The sequence below is a fragment of the Giraffa tippelskirchi genome, chromosome 4, assembly GCF_054371585.1.
Source record: "Giraffa tippelskirchi isolate mGirTip1 chromosome 4, T2T-mGirTip1v1.2.pri, whole genome shotgun sequence".
Classification (NCBI taxonomy): Eukaryota; Metazoa; Chordata; class Mammalia; order Artiodactyla; family Giraffidae; genus Giraffa; species Giraffa tippelskirchi.
The window spans coordinates 6,715,703-6,737,712 of NC_137278.1; the positions used below are offsets into that span (position 1 = coordinate 6,715,703).

Genomic DNA, 22,010 nt, shown 5'->3' on the forward strand with positions numbered 1-22,010 from the left:
TGATTCCCTCCCCTTGCTCTACTTTTTTTTTTTTTCCATAGCATCACCTTCTAACATCCTTACATAGTTATCAGGTTATCTGAACATAAAGTCCATGAGTTCAAGGGGGTCTTCAGTCTCTTTTGCTCCCTGACGTATTTCAAGCACCCAAAGCAGTGCCTGTTCCGTATACTGAAAGCTCAGTAAATATTTGCTGAATAAGTAAGTCTGTCCCACAAACACTCAATGAATACTTACTATGGCCAGGCTGTGAGCTGCAATCATTTTGCTGGATTCCCAAATCGACCTAGACATTAATGCTCACCGAGACAAGCCCACATTTCACCTGGTTCCAGGAGCCAGTGCACAAACCCAAACTCAAGCCAAACCTGGACATTTTCTCCAAGAACCAAACCAAACTAAAAACATAGCATTTCTCTGAACTGAAGAGCACTCAGATTTCCCACAGGCTCCCTCTGAGAAGCAATTTCAACCCACCCTCTAAAAGGCCCAGCAAAGCTCAGAGTATCTGCAGCCCTTCAGCCCAGCCACAGGCTGCCGGATTCACCCCTGCCACTTCTGCTAAACTCAACTCAGTCAGACCGAGGTTATCAGTGGGTATGCTGGTCTTGCCCAGCAGAGACAGTACATCTGTACCAGATGTACTGGGATATCAGCAGAAATGTCCTTGGCCTTGAAGCCCTCTCCTTAGTGTTGTCCAGTACCCACTGGTGGGAGGGCTCCTGGGTGGGCAAAATTGGAGCCAACTCTGAGAGCGTGAGAGCTGCAGACATCCACTCCCTGGGTTCCTGCGGCAGTTCCCAAGGAGCCTCTCCTTCAGCCATCACGGACAAGGGGCCCAGTGACTCCCATGTGCATCTAGGTTTGGCTGAACCCAGACTGCAAAGGGCTAGACCCAGACACTTTCAAACTATGGCTTTTCATCAAAGCCACAAGGCTGTTCCAACAAGTCCCGAGTCTACTATCTGTCTCAGTACACGGAAGAGGACGGCAACCTCAGAGGAGACTGTTCCAAAGAACAGTAAGGCATTCCAGAAATGCTGCCCTACTTCCGGATGGTCTTCCCGAGGAGGGAACCTACAGAAAACCAACTCTTACTGTGCCAGGTACTGTGCCCAAGGTGCAGTGAGGGACGCCTGTAACTGATTTCTGCTCCCCCTTCCAGCTGTGTTCCCTGAGGTACATACTGCCTCTCTGAGTCTTAGTGTCTTCCTTGGCAAAATGAGAAACAATAACTGAATCTACTTCCTAGGACTGTTGGATGAGTTTAATGAAATAATGCTGAGTCCAGTGCCTGTCACGTTAAGCGCTTAATAAGAGGTGGTTCTTGCTAAGGAAAGGACAGACAGCATGTTGAAAAAAGGAAAACTAAGGGCTTCCTAGATGTCCCGTAAGCCATTATTTATGCATTTAGTTATATTCTAAGCATTGGTTGATTCCTGTTTTTCAAATAAACTTAATCCTCAGAACATCCTCGGGTAGAAGGGGCGGAGGCCAGAGCGACAGTCCTCGTGACAAAGGACGAAAACAAGGCCCCCGAAGGTCCCGGGAAGCGGCCAGCAAGCACCCTCTGCCCTCAAACCCTCCCGAATGGGTTCAAAACACCAGACACGACTCTCCTCCGGGAGAAGTGGCTGGAAGCGATCGTTAGCGGGGGAGTCGGGGCTGGGGCTTTAATTCATCACGGCTAAGAAGTGGTCATCTTTTGTCCCTACAGGAAAAAAAAGTGCACGTCAGGGCCCAGACCCGGAGGAAAGAAGTCAGCGGTCCGAGACGCCACAAGCGTGCTTTCCACGCTGGGTCAGGCCCAGGCAGAAATGAAAGAGACGGCGACCCCTGTTCCGGAGAATCAGTGAGCCCTAGGGGCTCGAAGTGGGGCGCCCGGGGCCCGAGAAGATACCCTGGGCGCCGGCCAGAGGAGGGGTCAGGGCGGTGGCGGCCGAGGGGGGTCCCGGGCTCCGCTCACCTGGCCGCGGCGTTCTGCGCACCAGGCAGGGCCAGGTCCCCGCCGGCCCGGAGCCGGACTGGGGTCGCCCCTGCTCGGAGAGACCCGGCCCCCTGAAGCAGCCGGCGGCGGCCCGGAACTCACCTGCAGTCGCAACCCCGCCGCCACCGCCGCCTGTCAGTCAAGCGCGCCCTCCGAGCCGCGGGCGCAGGGTCTTGAGGCCCAGCCAGCCGCGCCCCGCCTCCTCCTCCCTGGGCTGCCCAATCGGGAGAGGCCGACGCCACGGACGGGGGCGTGGTCAGATGGGCGTGTGGGCCGGGGGCGGGGCCGGAGCTGGAGGCGGGGCCGGGCCAGGCCGGCGCTCTGACCTCACAGCCGCGCGCCGGAAGTACTCCAGATCTCGGCGCAGAGGCTCGGCGGCTCTAGACCGCTGGGCCGGTGCGACTATGCCTGTCACCGGGAAGACTTTCCGCCGGCGCCGCGCCGACTCGGAGTCGGAGGAAGACGAGCAGGACTCAGAGGAGGTTCGGTGCGTTTGAGGAGGGATCCTACGGGGCAGGAAGAGAGAGGCAACCTAGGGGGACTCACGACCAGCCGGGTACCTCGTTGACACCATTGCTGTGAGAGGTGTCATTACCCCTCTGCGAACGAAGGAAACGAGGCTCCTAGGCATGAGACCGCCGCCCCAAGGTCTCATGGTTGGGAGGGGTGCCTCTGGGATGCCAAGTGGATCTGACTCCTGGTGGGTCGAGACGCAGTCACTCTGGACCACTGCGGGCGGCTCGACGGCCAGTCATTGGTGTCCGTCGAAGCTGCCTTTTCACTCTTTGAGTTCCGTGAAGGGTATCTCAGCCTGTGCGTTGCCTTATCTTTTCTCTTTTAAGATTAAAACTGGAAGAGACCCGAGAGGTGCAGAACTTGAGGAAGAGGCCCAACGGGGTGAGGTGGGTACCGCTTGGGAGTAGAGGACCCAGAACAGGAGGGGATGACAGAGACACCACCACCTCCCCCAGCTCTTCTCCCCGCGTCCGGGTCGTTGTCACAAATATATTCTCAGACATAGACAGCCCCTTTTCTTGACACACTTTACACTTTGTACTGCCTGGAGAGGAATTCAAGCGTTGTTTGTGTTTTGCAAATGTTCAACCAGGACATGCCCCGAGCCTTGTGGTCTTGAAGTTTGCTCCAGAGCTACCATGGGCTTCCCTGATAGCTCAGTTGGTAAAGAATCCGCATGCAATGCAGGAGACCCCGGTTTGATTCTTGGGTCTGGAAGATCCGCCGGAGAAGGGATAGGCTACCCACTCCAGTATTCTTAGGCTTCCCTGGTGGCTCAGCTGGTAAAGAATCTGCCTGTAATGTGGGCGACTTGAGTTCTATTCCTGGATTGGGAAGATTCCCCTGGAGAAGGGAAAGGTTACCCACTCCAATATTCTGGCCTGCAGAATTACATGGACTGTGTATTCCACGGGATCACAAAGACTCGGACACGACTGAGCAAGTTTTACTTCTTCTAGAGCTACAGGGCATTGCTAGTGGTTTTTGGTTTGTTTTTGTTTTAACTCCAATACTTTGGCCACCTGATATGAAGAACCAACTCACTGGAAAAGACCCTAATACGGGAAGATTGAAGGCAGGAGGAAAAGGGGACGACAGAGGATGAGATGGCTGGATGACATCACCGACAGGACGAACATGAGTTTGAGTAGGCTCCGGGAGTTGGTGATGGACAGGGAAGCCTGGCGTGCTGTAGTCCATGGGTTTGGAAAGAGTTAGACATGACTGAGCGACTGAGCTGTGCTGATGACTGCACTGGGTCTTCGTTTCTATGCAGGGGCTTTCTCTAGTTGCGGTGCTTGGGCTGCAGGGGCTTTCTCTAGTTGCAGTGCTTGGGCTTCTCATTGTAGTGGCTTCTCTTGTTTCAAAAGATGGGCTCTAAGGCACGTGAGCTCTGTAGTTGTGACTCACAAGCTTGGTTGCCCCTCAGCTTGCGGAATCTTCTCCCACCAGGGATTAAACCCATGTCCCCTGCATTGGCAGGTGGATTCTTAACTACTGGACCACCAGGGAAGTCCAGACTAGTGTTTTTATTACACTTAAATTAATTGTGAAATGCACACTGATTGTTAAGAGTTTGGGAAAATTTAGAAAGGTATAATCAAGAAAATAAACAGTACCTATAATCCTCCCATAAAGAGGTAACCAGTGATGACATTTAATGTTCTTCCCTATTTTCTCTCTCTTTTGTAAAGACTGTGAGCAGCCTTATTTTTATTCTATGCTTCAGTAGTCTCCTCTTATCCACAGGGGCTGTGTTCCAAGACCCCCAGTGGATGCCTGAAGCTTGAATAGTGTCGAATCTTACGCAGACTATTTTTCCCACACTGATGGGTGGGTGGTGTATACAGTGTGGACCCTCAGGACAAAAGGGTGGTTCACCTCCTCTGTCGGACCAGGCAAGAGGGCAGAGATTCATCACACTGTTCATAATAGTTGATAGATAATTTAAAACGTATGAAATTTTTTATTTCTGGAATTTTCTACTTAATATTTTTGGACCGTAGATAACTGACACTGTGAAAAGTGAAACCACAGCTAAGAGGGGGGACTACTGTATTTTCAATTCATGATATTGTGGGTATTCATCCACGTTGTGGGTAATATTTCCCCCCAAAACCTTTTTAATAGATACACAATATTCCACCAGATATACATACCATAATTTAACTTATCCCCTCTATTTTGGGATCTGTAGGTCATTGTGCAAAATTTCACCACCAAATAAGGCTGCAATAGTATTTTCCTATACTTGTCTTTAGCCTCATTTTCCGTGAAAGCAAAATTTTAGAAATGACGTTTCTAAGCCAAGATAATGCCAAATGACTTTGTAGGAAAGTGTACCACTTAAGTGAACAGTACTCCCACCTCTAGCATCTAGAGTGTCTCACTCTCTTTTATTTTTTAATAACATTTATTTTATTTATTTGGCTGCACCAGGCCTTATTTGTGGCACACGGGATCTTCAGTCTTCATTGAAGCATGCAAACTCTTAGTTGCTGCATGTGGGATAATTCCCTGACCAGGGCCCCTGCATTGAGAGTGCAGAGTCGTAGCCACTGGACCACAGGGGAAGTCCCGAGGGTGTCTCTTGATCCCTGTTGTTCTTGTAGACTGTTCCATCTGACTTTGGTGTCCACTCCTCAAATCTTAACCCCGCACTAATGTTGCAGATTTCCTAAATGCTTCTCCTCATCTCTGAACCGTGCCATTTCTCTCTCTCTCCTCTGCTTTTTGGTTATTCTCAGTGCTGTTGCCCTGCTGGTGGGAGAGAAAGTACAAGAAGAGACGACTCTAGTGGTGAGTTGTGGGACCCTCCCTGGGCAGTGGGAAGATGTGACTTCAGCGGGTGATTGAGTTTTCTTAAAAAACAAAACATTCCACTGCGAGTTACATAGATGCTGCTTCTCCGCTGTTTGCTTTCTGCAGGATGATCCCTTTCAGATGAAGACAGGCGGGATGGTGGACATGAAGAAACTAAAGGAAAGGGCCAAAGATAAGTACGTGCACAACAGGCTCAGATACAAACTCGCCTGCACCGCTTGCCGGGGCTTGTTTCCCCAGGGAGCTGGGACCTGCTGCAGCTTCAATACGGCTTGAAGTACCCTTTGTGCTCTGTAAAGAGTATGTTGTTTAAAAACAAAACGAAAACTCTTCAGAAGTTAACTTAGGGTGATATAGGTAGGCACCTCTTGTAAAGGTGCATTGTATATTGTCTTTCAAACCCATGTGGAGGTTATTTTTCTTTTTCAGGAAAAACATAGAAACACAATTACCAAAATAATACAAGCAATGCAAAAGTGAAAAATAAATATATCTACTCATTCCCCGTGAAGTATCTCCAGAGGCTGTCAGTGTGCTTGCGTATATTCCTGGAGTTCCTTCTGTTTACATGTTATATATGTATCTTACTTTTTTCCAACCATGGACAGGATGTTGTACATTTCATTGCATACTTGTTTTATTCATGTAGCATCACATTCAGCCTCATTTATCTGTGACTCTAAGGCTCTCCTTCACTGTTCTCTTTTTTGTAGGATCAGCGAAGAGGAAGACCTCCATCTGGGGACATCATTTTCCGCAGAAACCAACCGAAGGGATGAGGATGCTGACATGTAGGTGTCAGTCTTATCAGCAGTGAGCGATTGGGGTGGGCTCCAGCCAGATAGTGTCTAAGACAGTTAGTCACAGGTGACATTTCTAATCTTATCCAAAAACAGCAAATTTGACCCCTCTTGTGTCCCTGGTACCCCTTAACCCCACCACCTCAGGCTTGAGAACTTTGAAAACCTCAAGAATTCTTTAAGAACGTGGTTCTTAGAATTTCTAGATTCCTTGGCTAGTAATATTCCCATCCCATCCCCTAAAGAAAATCGCAGGGAGAAACATTGGACTTGCCCATTTTTCATTTTGCCACCAAGGCTGTTAAATAAAAACTGCCATCAAAGAAAGTTACACATGATGTGGTGGGACAGGATCTCATTCTATAGATTGTGCTTTAAATTGAAAGATTTTAGCTTGATTTAAAAACTCAAAACCTATTTTTATTTTTGTCACTTCTCCATGGAACGATGACAACATCATCACCCATCATGGCTCTGGGACAGGGTTGGAGCTGTCCTGCCCCTCCTGAGGCCTGCGGGTATCTCGTTTCAGGATGAAGTACATTGAGACAGAGCTGAAGAAGCGGAAAGGGATCGTGGAACACGAGGAACAGAAAGTCAAGCCAAAGAATGCAGAGGATTGCCTTTATGAGCTGCCGGAAAACATCCGGGTTTCCTCAGCGAAGAAGACGGAGGAGATGCTGTCCAACCAGATGCTGAGCGGCATCCCCGAGGTGGACCTCGGCATTGAGTGAGTTTCAGACCCACGGTTGTGCCTCTCTCTCGCCCCTAGGCCAAAGGGCCAGCTCTCTGCTTTCCAGCTAGCAGTTAAGGGGGCTGTTTATTAACGTGTCTCCTTGGAAACCCACAGATACAAACTTAGCCTCTCTGGCCTGCTGACATGGTTGTTGCCCAGAGTTTCTCTGGGTTGGTCAGAGCAGTTAAATACACAAGGGACTGTCACCGCCAAAGCAAAAGTATTTGTTTTGTTTTATAAAGTAGAAGGATACTTTCTTTCTGTTTTTTCTTTTATATTTATGCATTTACTTGGCTGCTTCGGGTCTTGGTTGCAGCATGCTGGACCTTTCATTGTGACATGCTGGCTTCTCTCTAGTGTGGCGCATGGGCTTACCATGGCATGTGGGATCTTAGTTTCCCAACCAGGATCGAACACACGTCCCCTGCATTGGAAGGTGGATTCGTAATCACTGCACCACCGGGGAAATTCCGAAAGTGTTTGCTTTTATTTAGCCTTTGTTCACAGTTCTTCCAATAGGTCCTTGTATTCTCCTGCTCTCTTCAGCAGGAGCAGTGATAAGGTCCACCCACCCCGTGATCCTCCTTTCATGTTAACTGCAAAGCATCTGCTCTAAAAGGGGACTTTTGAGGAGAAAATACAGGGTCAGAATCTTCTTCAGGTGTGGTAGAAAGCTGGGAGACCTCTGGGTTCTGGCCTGCTTGCTGGCCTCACTGGCTTTGAGCCTTAGGGAGTTCACCTGACCTCTGGCTCCGTTTCCCCTCGATCAGAAGAGACTAAGTCCTGCATCTCCAGTGCTCCAGTGACACTCTGGCCGTGGGGGAGCCGGTGAACTGTAGAGAGCTGTGCCCTGAGAAGGATGACATCCTTATGCGGCTGAGCGGGGGTGCTTCGAGCCCCTCCAGTCAGTTCCATCTGAGGCCCACAGTTGCAAAGCTCTAACCGTGGTGTGGCCCCTCTCTCCCCACAGTGCGAAAATAAAAAACATCATTTCCACGGAGGACGCCAAGGCCCGTCTGCTGGCTGAGCAGCAGAACAAGAAGAAAGACAGCGAGACCTCCTTCGTGCCCACCAACATGGCTGTGAACTACGTGCAGCACAACCGATGTAAGCGCCGCGTCTCCAGGGAGGCAGCTCCACCCTGCACCACTGGGTTGAGGTCCCTGGGTCCCCCATTCTGTCTGACACACCCCCTGGTCTCTTTCGGTCCAGTTTACCACGAGGAGCTCAACGCTCCCATACGGAGAAACAAAGAGGAGCCCAAAGCCCGACCCTTGCGAGTGGGGGACACAGAGAAGCCGGAGCCTGAGCGTGAGTACAGCAGGGGCCTCGGGGCCGTGGGGGCGGCAGTGGCCCAGGGTCCGTGGAGGCGGGGAGGGGCGGCGCTTGGGCTTTGGGGCCAAGACATCTGGGTTCTAGTTCTTTCCGGACCATGGTTGTGTGCCGTCTCCTTTCCAAGCCTCAGTTTCCTCACCTTTAAAATGGAGTTGGTAATAAAATGTACCACTTGGGGTTGCTCTAAGGATTCCCTGGGCTATCAAACATAACAGAGACTCAGAAAACTTGAATAAGCAAAACCAAAAGTTACTCATAATTTCATCATCCAAAGAAGGCCGCAGTTAACATTTTTTATTTTTAAAATTTATTTTATTGAAGCATAGTTTATTTACAGTGTTGCATTAATTTCCACTGTATAGCAAAGTGATTCAGTTACACATATCTATGCATGTTCTTTTTCATAGTCTTTTCCGTTATGGTTTATTGCAGGGTATTGAGTAGTGTCCCCTGTGCTGTACAATAGATCTTTTTTTCCCTGAACTGTACAGTGGGTTCTTTTTATTCATTTATTTTTAAATCGTAATATAATTGCTTTCCACTGCCGCGCTAGTTTCTGGTGTGCACAACATCGTTATGTATTGTTAACCCTCAGTATTCTCGGGGGGCTGGTTCCAGGACCTGCTGCTGACACCAGAATCTGTGGATGCTCAAACACAAGTTCCACAGTCAGTCCTCGGGTACCCACGGCTTCCAACCAACAGCAATTGCAAATGCAGCACTACACAGCCTGGGGTTGGTTGTTGAACCCATGGATACCAAGGACCAACTGTGTAACCTTCCCGACTTTTTAAAAAAACATACATGTGTTGTATACATACTTAATAGGATATCACCACTCTTTAGTGTCCTCTGCCTGTCTCTTCATGACAGTAAATTACATTTTTCCCTTTCAGTGGGCATATCACGTTATGCTGTACAGGCAGACGTGCTTTAGTCTAACCACTCTTCCCTCTGGCAAGACACTCAGGTTGCTTCCCATGTTTCCCCATTTAATGATGATCGTCCTTGACTCTATCGTCTCCTTAATGCTGTCTTCTGAGAACTCGACAAATGATCCTCTGGAAGCGTGATGCTAACGTGTTCTCCCACCAGCAGCATCCAGCAGTGCCCTTCCCCACGTGCTCTTAGCATCAGGCAGTGTCATCTTTTTCATCAACAATGGGACAATTCTAAGGAAATGCTTCATTTGCTGAGACTTCTCTGGTTCTTCCTTCCTACTTCAGGAATTATTTTCTGTAACACTTAGGCCGAGTAGTCTTTGATTCCCAAAGAGTTTCCTGTTATTAATATCTGTTAAACAGATTTTAGAGGCACCAGATCTGGGTTCTCAGCTTCCTGTCACTTTCTGAATGACCTTGAGCAAGTCATCTAACCTCTCTGAGGAGAGATGGTAACACACCCCTGCTGGGATTTTGGGGCAGGTGAAAGGAAGTCATGTCTAAAAACATTTCTGCCCTGCCTGACACCTAGTCAGACTCTCAGTGCAGTTGAGAGTTTGTTGAATTTGTTATTGTTCATTTGCTGAGTAATGTCCAAATCTTTGTGACTCCAATGAACTGAAGAACGCCAGGCTTCCCTGTCCTTTGCTATCTCCTGGAGTTTGCTCAAACTCATGTCCATTGAGTCAGTGATATTATCTAAAAATCTCATCCTCTGTCACCTTCTTCTCCTCCTGCCCTCTTATCTTTCCCAACATCAGGGTCTTTTTCAGTGAGTCAGCTCTTTACATCAGGTGGCCAAAGTTTTGGAGCTTCAGCTTCAACATCAATCCCTCCAATGAATCTTCAGGATTGATTTCCTTTAGGATTGACTGGTTTGATCTCTTTGCTGTCCAAGGGACTCTGCTGTTTACCTGGGCTAACACTAAAGTCAGCATATTTCAGCTGGCACCTGACTCCACCATGCTTGTTGCTCTTGACTCAGTAACACATACTTACTGAGGCCCTCCTGTGTTCCTGTTGACCAGGGTAGGCACTGGGGCGTCTTCTCGAGAGTGAGACACAGGTATGGTTGTCCTAGTCTGTGCAGAGCTAAGCCTATCAGTGGCTTCCAGCATGGCCAACAGCTTTTCCTCTTTTCCTTCTCAGGGTCCCCTCCCAACCGCAAGCGTCCTGCTAATGAGAAGGCCACGGATGATTATCATTACGAGAAGTTCAAGAAGATGAACAGGCGATACTGAGGGAAGCTAAATGGGGAGAGGTGCAGCGTGGGATATAAATAGTGTCCACTCCCTTTATCCCCAGGATAAAAGAGTTCCTGGACAGAAGCCTGCTCATTGGCTAGCAGATGGCTCCCAAAACAGACTCTGTCAGTCCATCTGCTTACCTGTGGGATTTTCAGGTATTGAATTTGTAACCTTTTGAAACAATGTGTAGTTTTCCTCTTTAGGGGCAAACTAGTCTTGTGAGCATTATTAAATCTTGTTTGTAAATATCTTGACTTTCTCTTAGTATTTGCCCTGGGTCAGGAGGAAACAGCTCTATGTTTCAAGGTGAGGTAATATCCTTTAGATTGGGCTTTTATTATAATATAAGCAGTCATTGTCTCTTGCTTTCAAATATCTGGAGTGAGATTCAGAAATGCCTCCTTCACTGTTTACAGTGGATCCACCTGAAAGCAGAAAAATCGAGACGATCAAAGGAACACAAGTATTTTCTGACTTTGACACAGTTATGTTTCTTTTCATTAAAGAAATAAAAAGTGATTTGTATCATTTTAAGCATTTAAATATTAAATATGAAATGGACCCAGCCTTATTTGTTTTGCGTCTCCTTACACCAGCAGTGACTCAGATCATGTGTTCATAGCCTGGGGGTTGGGGAACTTTGAAGCACAGTTCAGTCATGGAGAGGGGTGTTTCTCCTTTGGGATAGGCACCAGCCTTTGAGCTATCAGGTTTGATGCCATCTGTGCTGTCGCTTTTCATGAGGTAGGTACACAGGTTGTGATGAGGAAAGAACAGGTTGGTTGACTCCTGGGCTGATTTAAATCTGGTATCATGTGTTTAGTGACATTTGGCTTTGGAGTCAGATCTGAGCCCTGCTCACAGCTTCTTTATTAAATCCTTGGACACATCCGTTTGCCTTGGAGCCTGTTTTCTCATCTGTAAGAGATTTTCTTTTCTTCCCCTTCATTCAAATGCAAGGTCAGTGAAGGCAGGATTCACCTGCACCTCATTTTTTTCCTTCAGTCCCCAGGATCTAGTCCATAGGAGATCCTCAAAATTATGAGTGAGGGGAAGTAACTGTTACGTGGCAGAGACCTGACCAACACTACCTTATCCAGGTGGGGAAGGGCAACATCAACAGTCATAAATCATGTTGATTATATGTACCTATGATATGATGTTATAAAAATAGCATCTCTGTAAAGTATATTCCTCCCCCAAACCCATAACTCCAATCTAATCATAAGAGCATCAAATTCCAATAGTTGAGAATCATACCAAAGATGAGGGCTTCCTAGGTGGCTCAGTGGTAAAGAATCCCCCTGCCAAAACAGGAGACACGGGCTGGATCCCTGGCTGGGGAGGATCCCTGGCTGGGGAGAATCCTCTGGAGACGGAAATGGCAACCAGCTCCAGTATTCTTGCCTGGGAAATCCCATGGACGGAGGAGCCTGGCTTGGGCTACAGTCCATGGGGTGGCAAAAAAAAAGCGACTGAACGACTAAACAACAAGGAAATGAAAAACTTTAGTTACCATATATCAACATGGGCTCATTAATTTTAACAAATGTAACATAACTAACGACAGCAACAACAAAACTGACTAATGTAAGATGTAAATAATAGAGGAAACTGCGCGCGAGGGTGTGGTAATATGGAACCTCTCTGTACTGTCCTCTCAGCTTTTCTATAAACGTAAGTAAGCAAAGTCGCTCAGTCGTGTCCGACTCTTTGCGACCCCCCACGGACAGTAGCCCACCAGGCTCCTCTGTCCATGGGATTTTCCAGGCAAGGGTACTGGAGTGGGTTGCCATTTCCTTCTCCAGGGGATCTTCCCGACCCAGGGATCGAACCCGGGTCTCCAGCATTACAGGCAGACCGTCTGAGCCACCAGAGAAGCCCATGCAAAACTGTTCCCCCAAAACAAGTTTCATTAAAAGAGAGAAAAAAAAATTGGCCCCTCCAACTACCCCAGAGCCCAAAGCAGGAAAGGGCTTTGCCCTTAACAAAGATGGCAGCCGCCGGCGTCGGAGGCGATCCGCCCCTTTGAAGAATGGCAGCGCCGGCGGGAGGAACCGGAAGCGTGGTCTGGCGGCGGCGCCGGTCGGCCGTAGGCGCGAGAACGCGCGGGGCGGCGCGGGTCCCGGCATGAAGCTGGGGCGGGCCGCGCTGGGCCTGCTGCTGCTGGCGCCGTTGGCGGTGCGGGCGGTGGAGCCTATCAGCCTGGGACTGGCCCTGGCCGGCGTTCTGACCGGCTACATCTCGTACCCGCGCCTCTACTGCCTGTTCGCCGAGTGCTGCAGCCCGAAGCGGAGCCTCAGCCGGGAAGGTAGGATGGGGCGGGGGGCGCCGGGGGCAGGTGCGAGAGCTGGGAAGAGGGTCAGAGGCGGGGGGGGGCCAGGAGGCCCGGAAGCCCGGGCAGTGCCCGGCCGGGGGTGGCGGGGGGCGCCGGACCCGGAACCGGCGTGCGGCACAGGGCCTGGCTCCTGGGCCACAACCGCAGGCCGACCGGACTTTGGTCGGAGACCTGCGGATGCCAGCTGCACCTTCGCCCAGAAAGCGGACGGGTGGAAGATCGGAAGCTTCCTCCAGAGAGTTTCTTGCTCAGTCCTCGCCGGAGACGGGAAGGCTGGTGGGGACTCGCCCGACGCGGAGCAGCGGGGCCGAATTACGCTGCCCTTTTTTTCCTGCCGGCCTTCGGGTGGGGAGGGACAGGGCTGGGGTGAGGGGCTCGCGCTGGTGGCGGAGGCAATGGAGCCAGGGGTGTCATCCGAAAGAGTGGGCGGGACTTGCAGAGGGAGGGCCTCCTGGACTCACGGGTCACCTGGGCCGAGTGCCTACCTGCGTCTGCGTCCCAGTAAACGCTTGGAAGACCTTAGCGGGCTTTGCTGGCTTTACGTGAGCCTGTAAACTGGGCTACGTTTTGCCAGGTGTGTCCGCCTACTCCCCGCCTGACTGGCTTTGTTTTTTTACGCAGCGCTGCAGAAGGATCTCGACAGCAAGCTCTTTGGACAGCATCTTGCAAAGAAAGTCATCTTAAATGCTGTGTCTGGCTTCATCAGCAACCCTAAGCCCAAGAAACCTCTCACCCTCTCCCTGCACGGGTGGACAGGCACTGGCAAAAATTTTGTCAGCAAGATCATCGCGGAGAATATCTACGAGGGTGGTTTGAACAGTGACTATGTCCACCTGTTTGTGGCCACGCTGCACTTCCCACACATCTCGAACATCACCCTGTATAAGGCAAGGGCCGAATTTTGGAATCCTTCCCGGATGATGCTGGCTTTGGGGTTTCTTTGTTGCGGGATGGGATTTGGATGTTCTGTGTTGAAAGGAGTGAGCCCTGAAAACAGCCACACATGTCAGTTTCCCTTTAAAAAGTGGAAATTACAGAGGGTTGGAGATGACAGGAGCAATGACACCATCAAAGCTTGTGGTGGTTTCTGAAAACAGGCTGCGTGTGGTACTCAGTAAGTGGTGTGGTAGGATTTTAGAGATGGACGTAATCAAATCCAGTTTAAAGCTCTTCAAATCTAACATGTTGTATAAAAGGGGAAACATTTCTAGGGAGGCCTAAGTTTGCTTTTATACTTGAACTCACTGATTTAACAGCCTGGCTTCCGGGGCAGACACACCTGAGTTTGAGCCCCAGGCTCCCACCTATCAGCTGTGTAATGTTGGGAGAGTCACCTGACCTGTCTTGAGACTCAGGTTCTTCATCTGTCAAATGGCAGTTGTGAGAATTTCTTTTTAAAAAATTTTTGACCATGGCATGTAGCATGTTGGGTCTTGGTTCCCTGACCAGGGGTTGAACCCGTGCTGCCCCCTGCAGTGAAAGCTGGGAGCCTTAACCATTGCATCACCAGGGAATTCTGAGAATTTCTTGAGCTCTTAAACCTGTCAAGTATATAACATGGTGTTCAGCACATGAGCATTCAAATCATTGGTAACTATTGCCTTTTTTTTTTGTCTCACCTGTGTGAACACATTTTTCCCTTCAGCTTGGATGAGCATCAGGGTCACTGACTACCCAGGAGTTCCTGGGATGTGAGGCTTTTGCTACTACAACTGGGAAAGTTCCAGGCAAATAGGGACGAGTTGGTCTTCCTAGTTAGCATTCCATCTTCACTGTTTAATAACTGTGTGACTGAGCAAGTTACGTAACCTCCCTGCATCTTAGTTTCCTGGTCTGTGAAATAGGAAATCCAGTAGTTAACTGCTTTGATGGGTTTTGGGAGATCACAATAAAATGGGTGAACCGTGCTTAGAACAGGATCTTGCCTATAGTGAGTGTTCCATGTACGTTCTCTGTGGTCTGTAAGAGGGAGGAGCAGAATGGAAGGCCTTGGCTGCTGGAGCCCGCCAGACCTGAGGGAATCCTCGTTTAAACAGTGACTCACTTTGTGGCCTTGTTCAAGTCACTCCAGCTCTCCTGAGGTTCTTGTTCTGCAAATAGAGGTTAGTTCATATCTACAGAGCAGAGTTGGGCTTCCCAGGTGGTGCTAGTGGTAAAGAACCCACCTGCCAATGCAGGAGACGTAAGAGACACGGGTTCGATCCCTGGGTTGGGAAGATCCCCTGGAGGAGGGCATGGCAACCCACTCCAGTATCCTTGCCTGGAGAATCCCATGAACAGGGGAGAGCTGACCAGTTAAGTTCATGGGGTCGCAAAGAGTCAGACACGACTGAAATGACTTTGCACAAACAGAGAAAAGTTACTGCTTTGGTTAATAGGCACCATGGAACATTGTCCCCATGGTCAGAGTAGCCAAGCAAAACCCCAGATCTTAAGAAGTCAAGACTTATATTGTAACTTCCAGAATTTTCCTCAGAAACGAATAGCTACTCTTCTTACCTTGTGTGTGTTCAGTTGCTTCAGTTGTGTCTGACTCTTTGCAACACCATGGACTGTAGTCTGCTAGGCTCCTCTGTCCATGGAATTCTTCACGCAAGAATATTGGAGTGGATTGCCATGCCCTCCTCCAGGGGATCTTCCTGACCGAGCGATCGAACCCGGGTCTCCTGTGTCTCCTGCATTGCAGGTGGATTCTTTACCTACTGAGCCACCTGGGAAGCCCTCTCCTTATCGTAGGGGAAAACATCTAGGAAAGCATTGTGAAAAACCATAGCTCAAATTTCTGATGAAAAGGGTCCTCTCTCCTTCTCATCTTGATTGCTTAATATAAGAAGTACCTACATAATGTTCATAGGGAATGTTCCACTGAAGTAGATTTCTTCCAGCAGCCTCCAGGCACTGTTTCAGAAACTCGTGAATGTTGCCTCCCCACACTCATTCCTGAGCATGTGTGCTCTCGAGGTCTCCTTACCCGCCTCGGCATGTTAGAGCCCTTCTCCAGGCTCTTCCAAGGACTTAATCAGGGAAGAGGTTACTCGGTCTCTGCCTTCTCCCAAGAAGGCTGGTGTCTGCAGGATATGTATTAACATGTTCATTTTGATGACAGAGGACGAGCAACGTAGCATCCATGTGACATGTCACAGGACAAGAATTATAATCAGGGTGTGGGGCCTTGGAATCAGGCAGGGTGGGGGTCAGATCTTCACTCTGTTACAGACCAATTTTGTAACATTGGGAAAATTTTGGAATCTCAGTTGATGATGCTCTTTGATTATGCCTTGGTCTTCTCATCTATAAAATGGGCATGATGATGTCCACTATGTGGGGTTGTCGTGAGGAGCAGAGGAGCTCGTGGGAAGTTCTCAGCACAGCGGGAAGCACACAGTAAGCTCTTGTAGATGAAGCCTTTGTAGACCCAGTTTAGTGTTAATAGTGCTCCCCCCGGCTGTGTCAGTCACACTTCTGAGAATCTTTGTTGGCTCTTAACCCTTGTCACTCAGGATCAGTTACAGTCGTGGATTCGCGGCAACGTGAGTGCCTGTGCGAGGTCCATCTTCATATTTGATGAAATGGACAAGATGCACGCCGGCCTCATAGACGCCATCAAGCCTTACCTAGACTATTACGACAACCTGGATGGGGTCTCCTATCAGAAAGCCATCTTCATATTTCTCAGGTAAAGTCGGGGCCGGGACATGGTTGAAGATCTCTGAGCCCCAGCCTGGGGGCTTCGGGGAGAAACACCTCAGTCCTTATTCACTGGAATTGTCCCGCAGCAATGCTGGAGCAGAAAGGATCACAGACGTGGCTTTAGATTTCTGGAGAAGTGGAAAGCAGAGGGAAGAAATCAAGCTCAAAGACATGGAGCATGCCTTGTCTGTGTCGGCCTTCAATAACAAGAACAGTAAGTGAGGGCACTGCTCTGGCGGTCAAGTGGTTAAGACTCCACACTTGCAAGCAGGGGCTGTGGGTTTGATCCCTGGTCAGCGAACTAAGATCCCACATGCAGTGCAGCACAGCGAAAGAAAAAGCACAGTAAATGGGGTGATCTGCTCCCAACACCAAAACCCTCCCCTGGCCCTGGCCCCATTCATGATCCTGCGTCCCTGTTTTAGATTGACAGCCTCCCCATCACCTGGGACCGATTCTCAGTCCCTTCCCCAGGCCTACTGAGGTCTGAATTCCTGAGGGAATCTGTGTAAACAAACTCTAGGTGACTTGTACGCACACTCAAGGAAGAGGAACTTTGCTGATCCTCAAGATCTTGAAAATTTGTTTCCTGTTTCCTTCAGCTAAATCGAAGCAGGTGGTGGAACAAGGAAGGCTGCTAGGGAGGCTCTGATGGAGGTGGGCCGCCAGGTCCCTTTCTTTCTTGCCTTGCCCTGGAACTCTGAGGGTCTTTGCCCCGAAGGAATAGCCTGACAAGGAAGGGCTGCAGTTTTAAATAGAGTGGTGAGAGAAGGCTCACGTGAGGGTGACATCTGAGCTGACCTGAGGGGTGAGGGAGCCATGAGGAAGCAAGAGGGAAAAGCATCGCACCAGAGGGAACAGCACGTGCGAGGCCCCTGAGGTGGGAGTGTGCCTGGACAAAGAGGAACATAGCTTGAGGCCACATAAGAGCTGGAGCTTGGGGTGAGCTGCAGATCGTGGAAGGCCTGGGGACCCACAGCAGGGCTTGGCTGCAAGTGGAAAAGGGAGTCTTTGGAGGGTTTTGAGCCACCTGCCCTGTTCAGACCTAGTTTTAACAGGACTGCCTGGCTGCCAGGTGGAGAACAGACTGAAGGCGGGGGCGGGGGGAAGGCCAGTGAGGAGCGGCTGCAGCGACCCAGGGGAGAAACGCTGGCGGCTTGGCCAGGCGTAGCAGCAATGGGGGTGGTAGATCACCGTCGGCCTGGCATGTATTTTGAAGGTAGAAACAAGGAGATTTCCTAAAGGATTATGGGAATGAGAGACAAATTGAGGATCTGGCCTGAGCACTTGGCAGGGCCCCCCTGCCCCGCCCCATTCGTTCAGGGGACAGCCTCCAGGGGGAGCAGGTTTGCAGGGAGCAGGGGAGATGAAGGGAGTGTGTTGAGAGAGAGAGATGACACGTTGGAGGCGTGGGAGCAGAGGTGTGGAGCAGGCTGCTGAAGTCCCAGTGCACTTGGTGGGGGCAGGTGGGGGAGTGGCCGTCAGGCTGAGGATAGACCAGGGAGTGGTCGGTCAGTGTTACGTAAAGTCATTTGCTCCAGCTGAGCGCTCTTCAGGGGTCTCTGTTTGGGGGTCCTGGTTGTCCTGACTCCCTGGCTGATTAGCCTTCTGCTCTCCTTGCCTGATGGCCCCAACTGAGCATTCACAGCCCCTGGCACTACCTGGAATCTTCTGTTTACTGGCTGACTGGGCGGCTCCTCCATTGTGAACCCAGTGAGGCAGGTCAGCATCTGCCTGGCTGTGCTCCGTCCCCAGCCTCAGGCAAGTCCAGCAGGCCTTCCTTCAGGAGACTGGCCAGGGCTGTCCCACTTGCTGCCGGCCTACCGCTCAGCCCTCAGTTTGGTTCTTTCCCACGGCCACAGACTCCACCCCATCCAGACAGTCAGATGTTTACTGAGCCCCGGCTGTGTGCAAAGCCCTGTTGGGCAGGAAAAGAATAAACCCCAGTTGTGATGCTGTGACTGACAGTAAGAAATGGGTCTGGTCTTCGTCTGCATTTTCTAGTCCAGAGCTCCTAAAGCCCTTGGAGTTTCCAAGTGGTAAGAGCCATAAAGGGTGTCTTGATGTTCCTGACAAGCCCCTTTCAGCCACCCCAGAGTCTATGTTAAGTGAGGTGACTTCTGGAGAATACCTGAGGTGGGGGGCGCTTTCCAGAGGAACGGCCCTGGATTAGAGGGTTAGAGCTTTCAGTCTCCAGCCCTTTCAGGCCCCCGGGGAGGGGAGGGGCGGCTGAAGGCTGACTCAGTCACCAGTGACCAGTGATTTAATCAGTCATGCCTATGTAAAGAATTTTCCATAAGAACCCTAAAGGACAGAGTTCAGAGAGCTCCAGGTTGGTGAAGATGCAGAGATTTGGGGAGAGTGATGGGCTCAGAGTTCATGGGAGCTCCACACCCCTTCCCACATCCCTTGCCCCGTGCGTCTCCTCCAGCTGGCTGTTCCTGAGTCACATGCTTTTATAATAAACCGGTAATCTAGTCATAAAAGATTTCTCGGAGTTCCGTGAGCTGCACTTGCAAAGAAATTGAACCCAAGGAGGGGCGTCGTCGGCACCTCAGCAGCACCGGGGACAGCCGGAACTTCCGGTCGGTGGCTGGGGGCGGGCTCTCTTGTGGGACCTGACGCAGTCTCCAGGTACGGTGTCATCAGACCCGAGGTGAACTGTAGGACCTCCGGGTGGTGTCAGAGAAGCACTCGGTAGCCTGGGGGAAAACCCAGGTGGGAATGGCGTCAGAGCCAGACCAGGATTAAGGCACAGGAAGGAAGTGGGAAGGTGGAAGGGGAGACAGTTCTGAAGAACCTCGGGGTGTGACCCAGCGGGTGCTGCCTCGCCTCAGAGGAGAGAGTGGGAGGACCCGTGACCGCGGGCAGCTCAGGCCTCATCTGGGAAAGCACGTGCCCTGCAGCTGGAACAGCGCTGTCCTCACACATTACCGTGGGCTCTAGCTTTTGGTCCCCCAAACGCTCTGGAGGGTTTGGACACGGTCGCAGCAGCAGTGAGCGTCCGCCCTGTCACTGATCCAGCCACAGGAACCCCAGACAGTCGAAAATTTCCAAGAGGCTGGTCTTTCCCCGGGAACTCCTCTCATCTTCCCCTTTCTGTGAACCCGGCAACCTTTGAGACTCTGGTCCCTTTCCTACATGGCCGGTTTGTCCTGGGACGGCCAGTGAGCCTCCTTCCCACTTGAGGTCTTGAGCTCACGTCTTGAGAGGCCTCCCCACCCACCGTGGCGTCACCCTGTCATCAGCTGTCAACGTAGGAGCATCACACCCACTGTCAAACTGGGCGAGCTCACTGGTTAGTCTGCCTGCTCCTTAGACCGAGCCCCACTGAGGGCAGGCGCAGGGCTCCACCTCATAGTCGACACCCGGCCGATGCATGTGGATGGGCAGACAGGCAGATGGACAGACCAACAGTGGATGAACAGCACCTTTTTCTTTTTCCCAGGTGGCTTCTGGCATAGCAGCTTAATTGACCGAAACCTTATTGATTATTTCGTTCCCTTCCTCCCGCTGGAATATAAACACCTGAAGATGTGCATCATAGTGGAAATGCTGTCCCGAGGCTACGAGGTGGACGAGGACATTGTGAGCAGGGTGGCCGAGGAGATGACATTTTTCCCCAAAGAGGAGAGAGTTTTCTCTGACAAAGGCTGCAAAACCGTGTTCACCAAGTTAGATTACTACTACGATGACTGATGGCGCCCGAGCAGCCGCTTCCCGCGTCCCTGCTCCAGTCCTAGAAGAGGAGTAAAATGAATTCTTCCTGTGTGACAGGACAGGCACGTCCCCGGGCATTATTCTTTCATCCAGCAGAACCTTCAGGCTGTCGGTGACGGATGCAGATGGGGAACAGCCCCCGGGGCCTGCAGAGGAGGGGAGGAGCCAGCTCCCAGCCCAGCCAAGCCAGGGCTCATGATTTTTTTTTTTTAAATCATGTTTTAATTTCACGTGTTTCTGTTTCAAGGAAGGATGAATCAGTTTTACTGAAAAATGTGATGATTTTTATTTAAAATGGTTTTTAACATTATGAGAAACTTTTCAGACTCTTAAGCTGTTGACTTGTGTGTGTTTTTAGTAGTCTCCTATCATTACAACCTGCGCCGTGATGTCACTGCTGCATAAATGCCCACGCCCATTGCCCTCAGTCGGTCCTGTGTGGGATGGCGTGACGGGGGCTGCGGCTGGGGCAGCAGGCAGGCCTGTCGTGGGGTGACCATCGCAAGGGCGATGAGCCTTTAGATAGAAGACACACTCAGGCCCCTCACAGATAAGGCCCGAGTGTCCTTCCCAAGAGTGTGCATCACCGTAACACCGTGAATGATCTTAGTAAAACTGTGAACAATTTGTTAGAAACAGAATTTCCTGGAAAGAAAAAAGTGTCTGCAAGCCTGTCACTGCCTGTCAGTCAGTTTTGCAAAGGCCCCTCTCTGCTTTCCATTCCTGAATGAGTCATGCATTCAGTGGCAGGTTTTGCCAAATTTTTGTAAAAATATGGTTTTTCATATTTTTTAATTCATTTTCATCATGTTTAATCAGAACTCCCCAAACCTCTAGGAAAGCTTAGCTGCCCTCATGATGCTGAGCACGGTGTTTCTATTTGTTAAATGCAGATGCTGCCACTTTACAATAAAATGGTATGATCGTGAATACATTTTTTTTAAGTGAAAAAAACACTTCGAGGCCCCACCTTCTGTGCTTGACCTGTGAATTGAAGTGTGTATCCCAGGCCGAAATGGGGAGGAGTGTGACACAGCTGAGGATCCTGGGGGCTCCGGCTCTGCTCAGTGTCCTGGGGTGTCACAGCGTCTCGGGTTCATGGAGCTCCCAACTCCCAGCTGTGAAGTTCATTCAAGTCTGGAGACCTAGCCCCCACTGAGAACCCAGGCAGGAGCACAGAGCAGTGTAGGCGCCTAAATACCTTGTATTGTGCAACACACATGTGCCTACAAGGGCTCCTGTGGGTGTGAGTGTCTGGAGTGCTCCCAGGGGCGGTCTTCAGCAGGTACAGAAGGCTGGGGGGACCCCCTGCCCCAGGACTACGCACCTAGTACAGAAACTCTAAGGCCACCCAGGCCCCCTAAGGCAGCCCCGAGCACTGGAACGTTCTTGATGTTGCCCTGAAGCTGGCTTGCTGTCATGTCCCCAGGAGTCATGGATTGGGGCTATCCATTCATCTGAAGAAGTCCCCAGCCCCTAGGAGTCCCTAATTAGGGTACACTGGGGTCCCCTGACTCACCAGAAATCTCAAGTCTTCCAGATGAGGCTGCGTGGGGTGAAGTGGAAGCGGCAGTAGCCTGGGACCCAGATGGAGAAAGGGCAGGCTCACGGGATGAGCACTTCCAACCAAGAAACAGAGTGGGTGACCTGATGGTGTAGAGGGTCTCAACTTTCTAGAAAGGGCTCCATCCTCAGTCCTAGGAAAAGCCAGCATGAACAAATCACTCACAGAAGAGCCCAGGTTGAGGGATTAAGCTGAGATCTGGTTAATGTAACAAGAATTTCGTTACTTCCAGGTTCTGTGCGGGAAGACCAGGCAAGCAGGTTTCCTGGTCTGAGCTCGGCCATGCTTTAGGTCCAGAATGGCTGCCATGAAT

General features: G+C 50.5%; 3 protein-coding genes across 14 annotated transcripts in view; 2 read left to right on the forward strand and 1 right to left on the reverse strand.

The window, feature by feature from the left end:
* The window catches only part of USP20 (ubiquitin specific peptidase 20), a 41,938-nt gene extending 39,748 nt beyond the window's left edge, over window positions 1–2,190 (reverse strand). For 9 of the 11 annotated variants that reach the window (XR_014083295.1, XR_014083289.1, XR_014083301.1 and 6 more), the window contains exon 1: window positions 2,090–2,190. The gene's annotated coding sequence lies outside the window, so the exon portion shown is untranslated. Of the gene's footprint in view, window positions 1–1,966 lie in introns of all 11 variants that reach the window. The other 2 variants (XR_014083293.1, XM_081594811.1) reach the window with 1 other exon arrangement.
* Window positions 2,191–2,335: 145 nt separating this feature from the next.
* C4H9orf78 (chromosome 4 C9orf78 homolog) lies at window positions 2,336–10,950 on the forward strand. 2 transcript variants are annotated; one of them, XM_081594824.1, is made up of 9 exons: window positions 2,336–2,474; window positions 2,830–2,889; window positions 5,251–5,302; window positions 5,432–5,502; window positions 6,040–6,117; window positions 6,659–6,856; window positions 7,833–7,969; window positions 8,075–8,173; window positions 10,288–10,950. In XM_081594824.1, the coding sequence occupies exons 1-9, from the start codon at window positions 2,392–2,394 to the stop codon at window positions 10,377–10,379; spliced, it is 870 nt and encodes a 289-aa protein (XP_081450950.1). In that variant the 5' UTR covers window positions 2,336–2,391; the 3' UTR covers window positions 10,380–10,950. The 2 variants fall into 2 exon arrangements, with proteins under 2 accessions (XP_081450950.1, XP_081450951.1); XM_081594825.1 differs by lacking the exon at window positions 5,251–5,302 and having other exon boundaries at window positions 2,830–2,884; window positions 5,447–5,502.
* Window positions 10,951–12,485: 1,535 nt separating this feature from the next.
* TOR1A (torsin family 1 member A) lies at window positions 12,486–20,466 on the forward strand. Its single transcript, XM_081594826.1, has 5 exons — window positions 12,486–12,696; window positions 13,345–13,610; window positions 16,224–16,399; window positions 16,500–16,627; window positions 19,862–20,466. The coding sequence occupies exons 1-5, from the start codon at window positions 12,516–12,518 to the stop codon at window positions 20,110–20,112; spliced, it is 1,002 nt and encodes a 333-aa protein (XP_081450952.1). The 5' UTR covers window positions 12,486–12,515; the 3' UTR covers window positions 20,113–20,466.
* Window positions 20,467–22,010: the final 1,544 nt, after the last annotated feature.

What these genes read in the sequence shown, in the direction of transcription:
- TOR1A (XM_081594826.1), top strand. Translation starts at nt 12,516, where the DNA reads ATGAAGCTGGGGCGGGCCGCGCTGGGCCTGCTGCTGCTGGCGCCGTTG. An exon ending in CGAACATCACCCTGTATAAG is followed by an intron (nt 13,611 to 16,223) that starts GCAAGGGCCGAA and finishes CTTGTCACTCAG; the next exon opens with GATCAGTTACAGTCGTGGAT. An exon ending in GCCATCTTCATATTTCTCAG is followed by an intron (nt 16,400 to 16,499) that starts GTAAAGTCGGGG and finishes ATTGTCCCGCAG; the next exon opens with CAATGCTGGAGCAGAAAGGA.
- C4H9orf78 (XM_081594824.1), top strand. Translation starts at nt 2,392, where the DNA reads ATGCCTGTCACCGGGAAGACTTTCCGCCGGCGCCGCGCCGACTCGGAG. An exon ending in AAGAAGAGACGACTCTAGTG is followed by an intron (nt 5,303 to 5,431) that starts GTGAGTTGTGGG and finishes TGCTTTCTGCAG; the next exon opens with GATGATCCCTTTCAGATGAA. An exon ending in GAGGTGGACCTCGGCATTGA is followed by an intron (nt 6,857 to 7,832) that starts GTGAGTTTCAGA and finishes CTCTCCCCACAG; the next exon opens with TGCGAAAATAAAAAACATCA.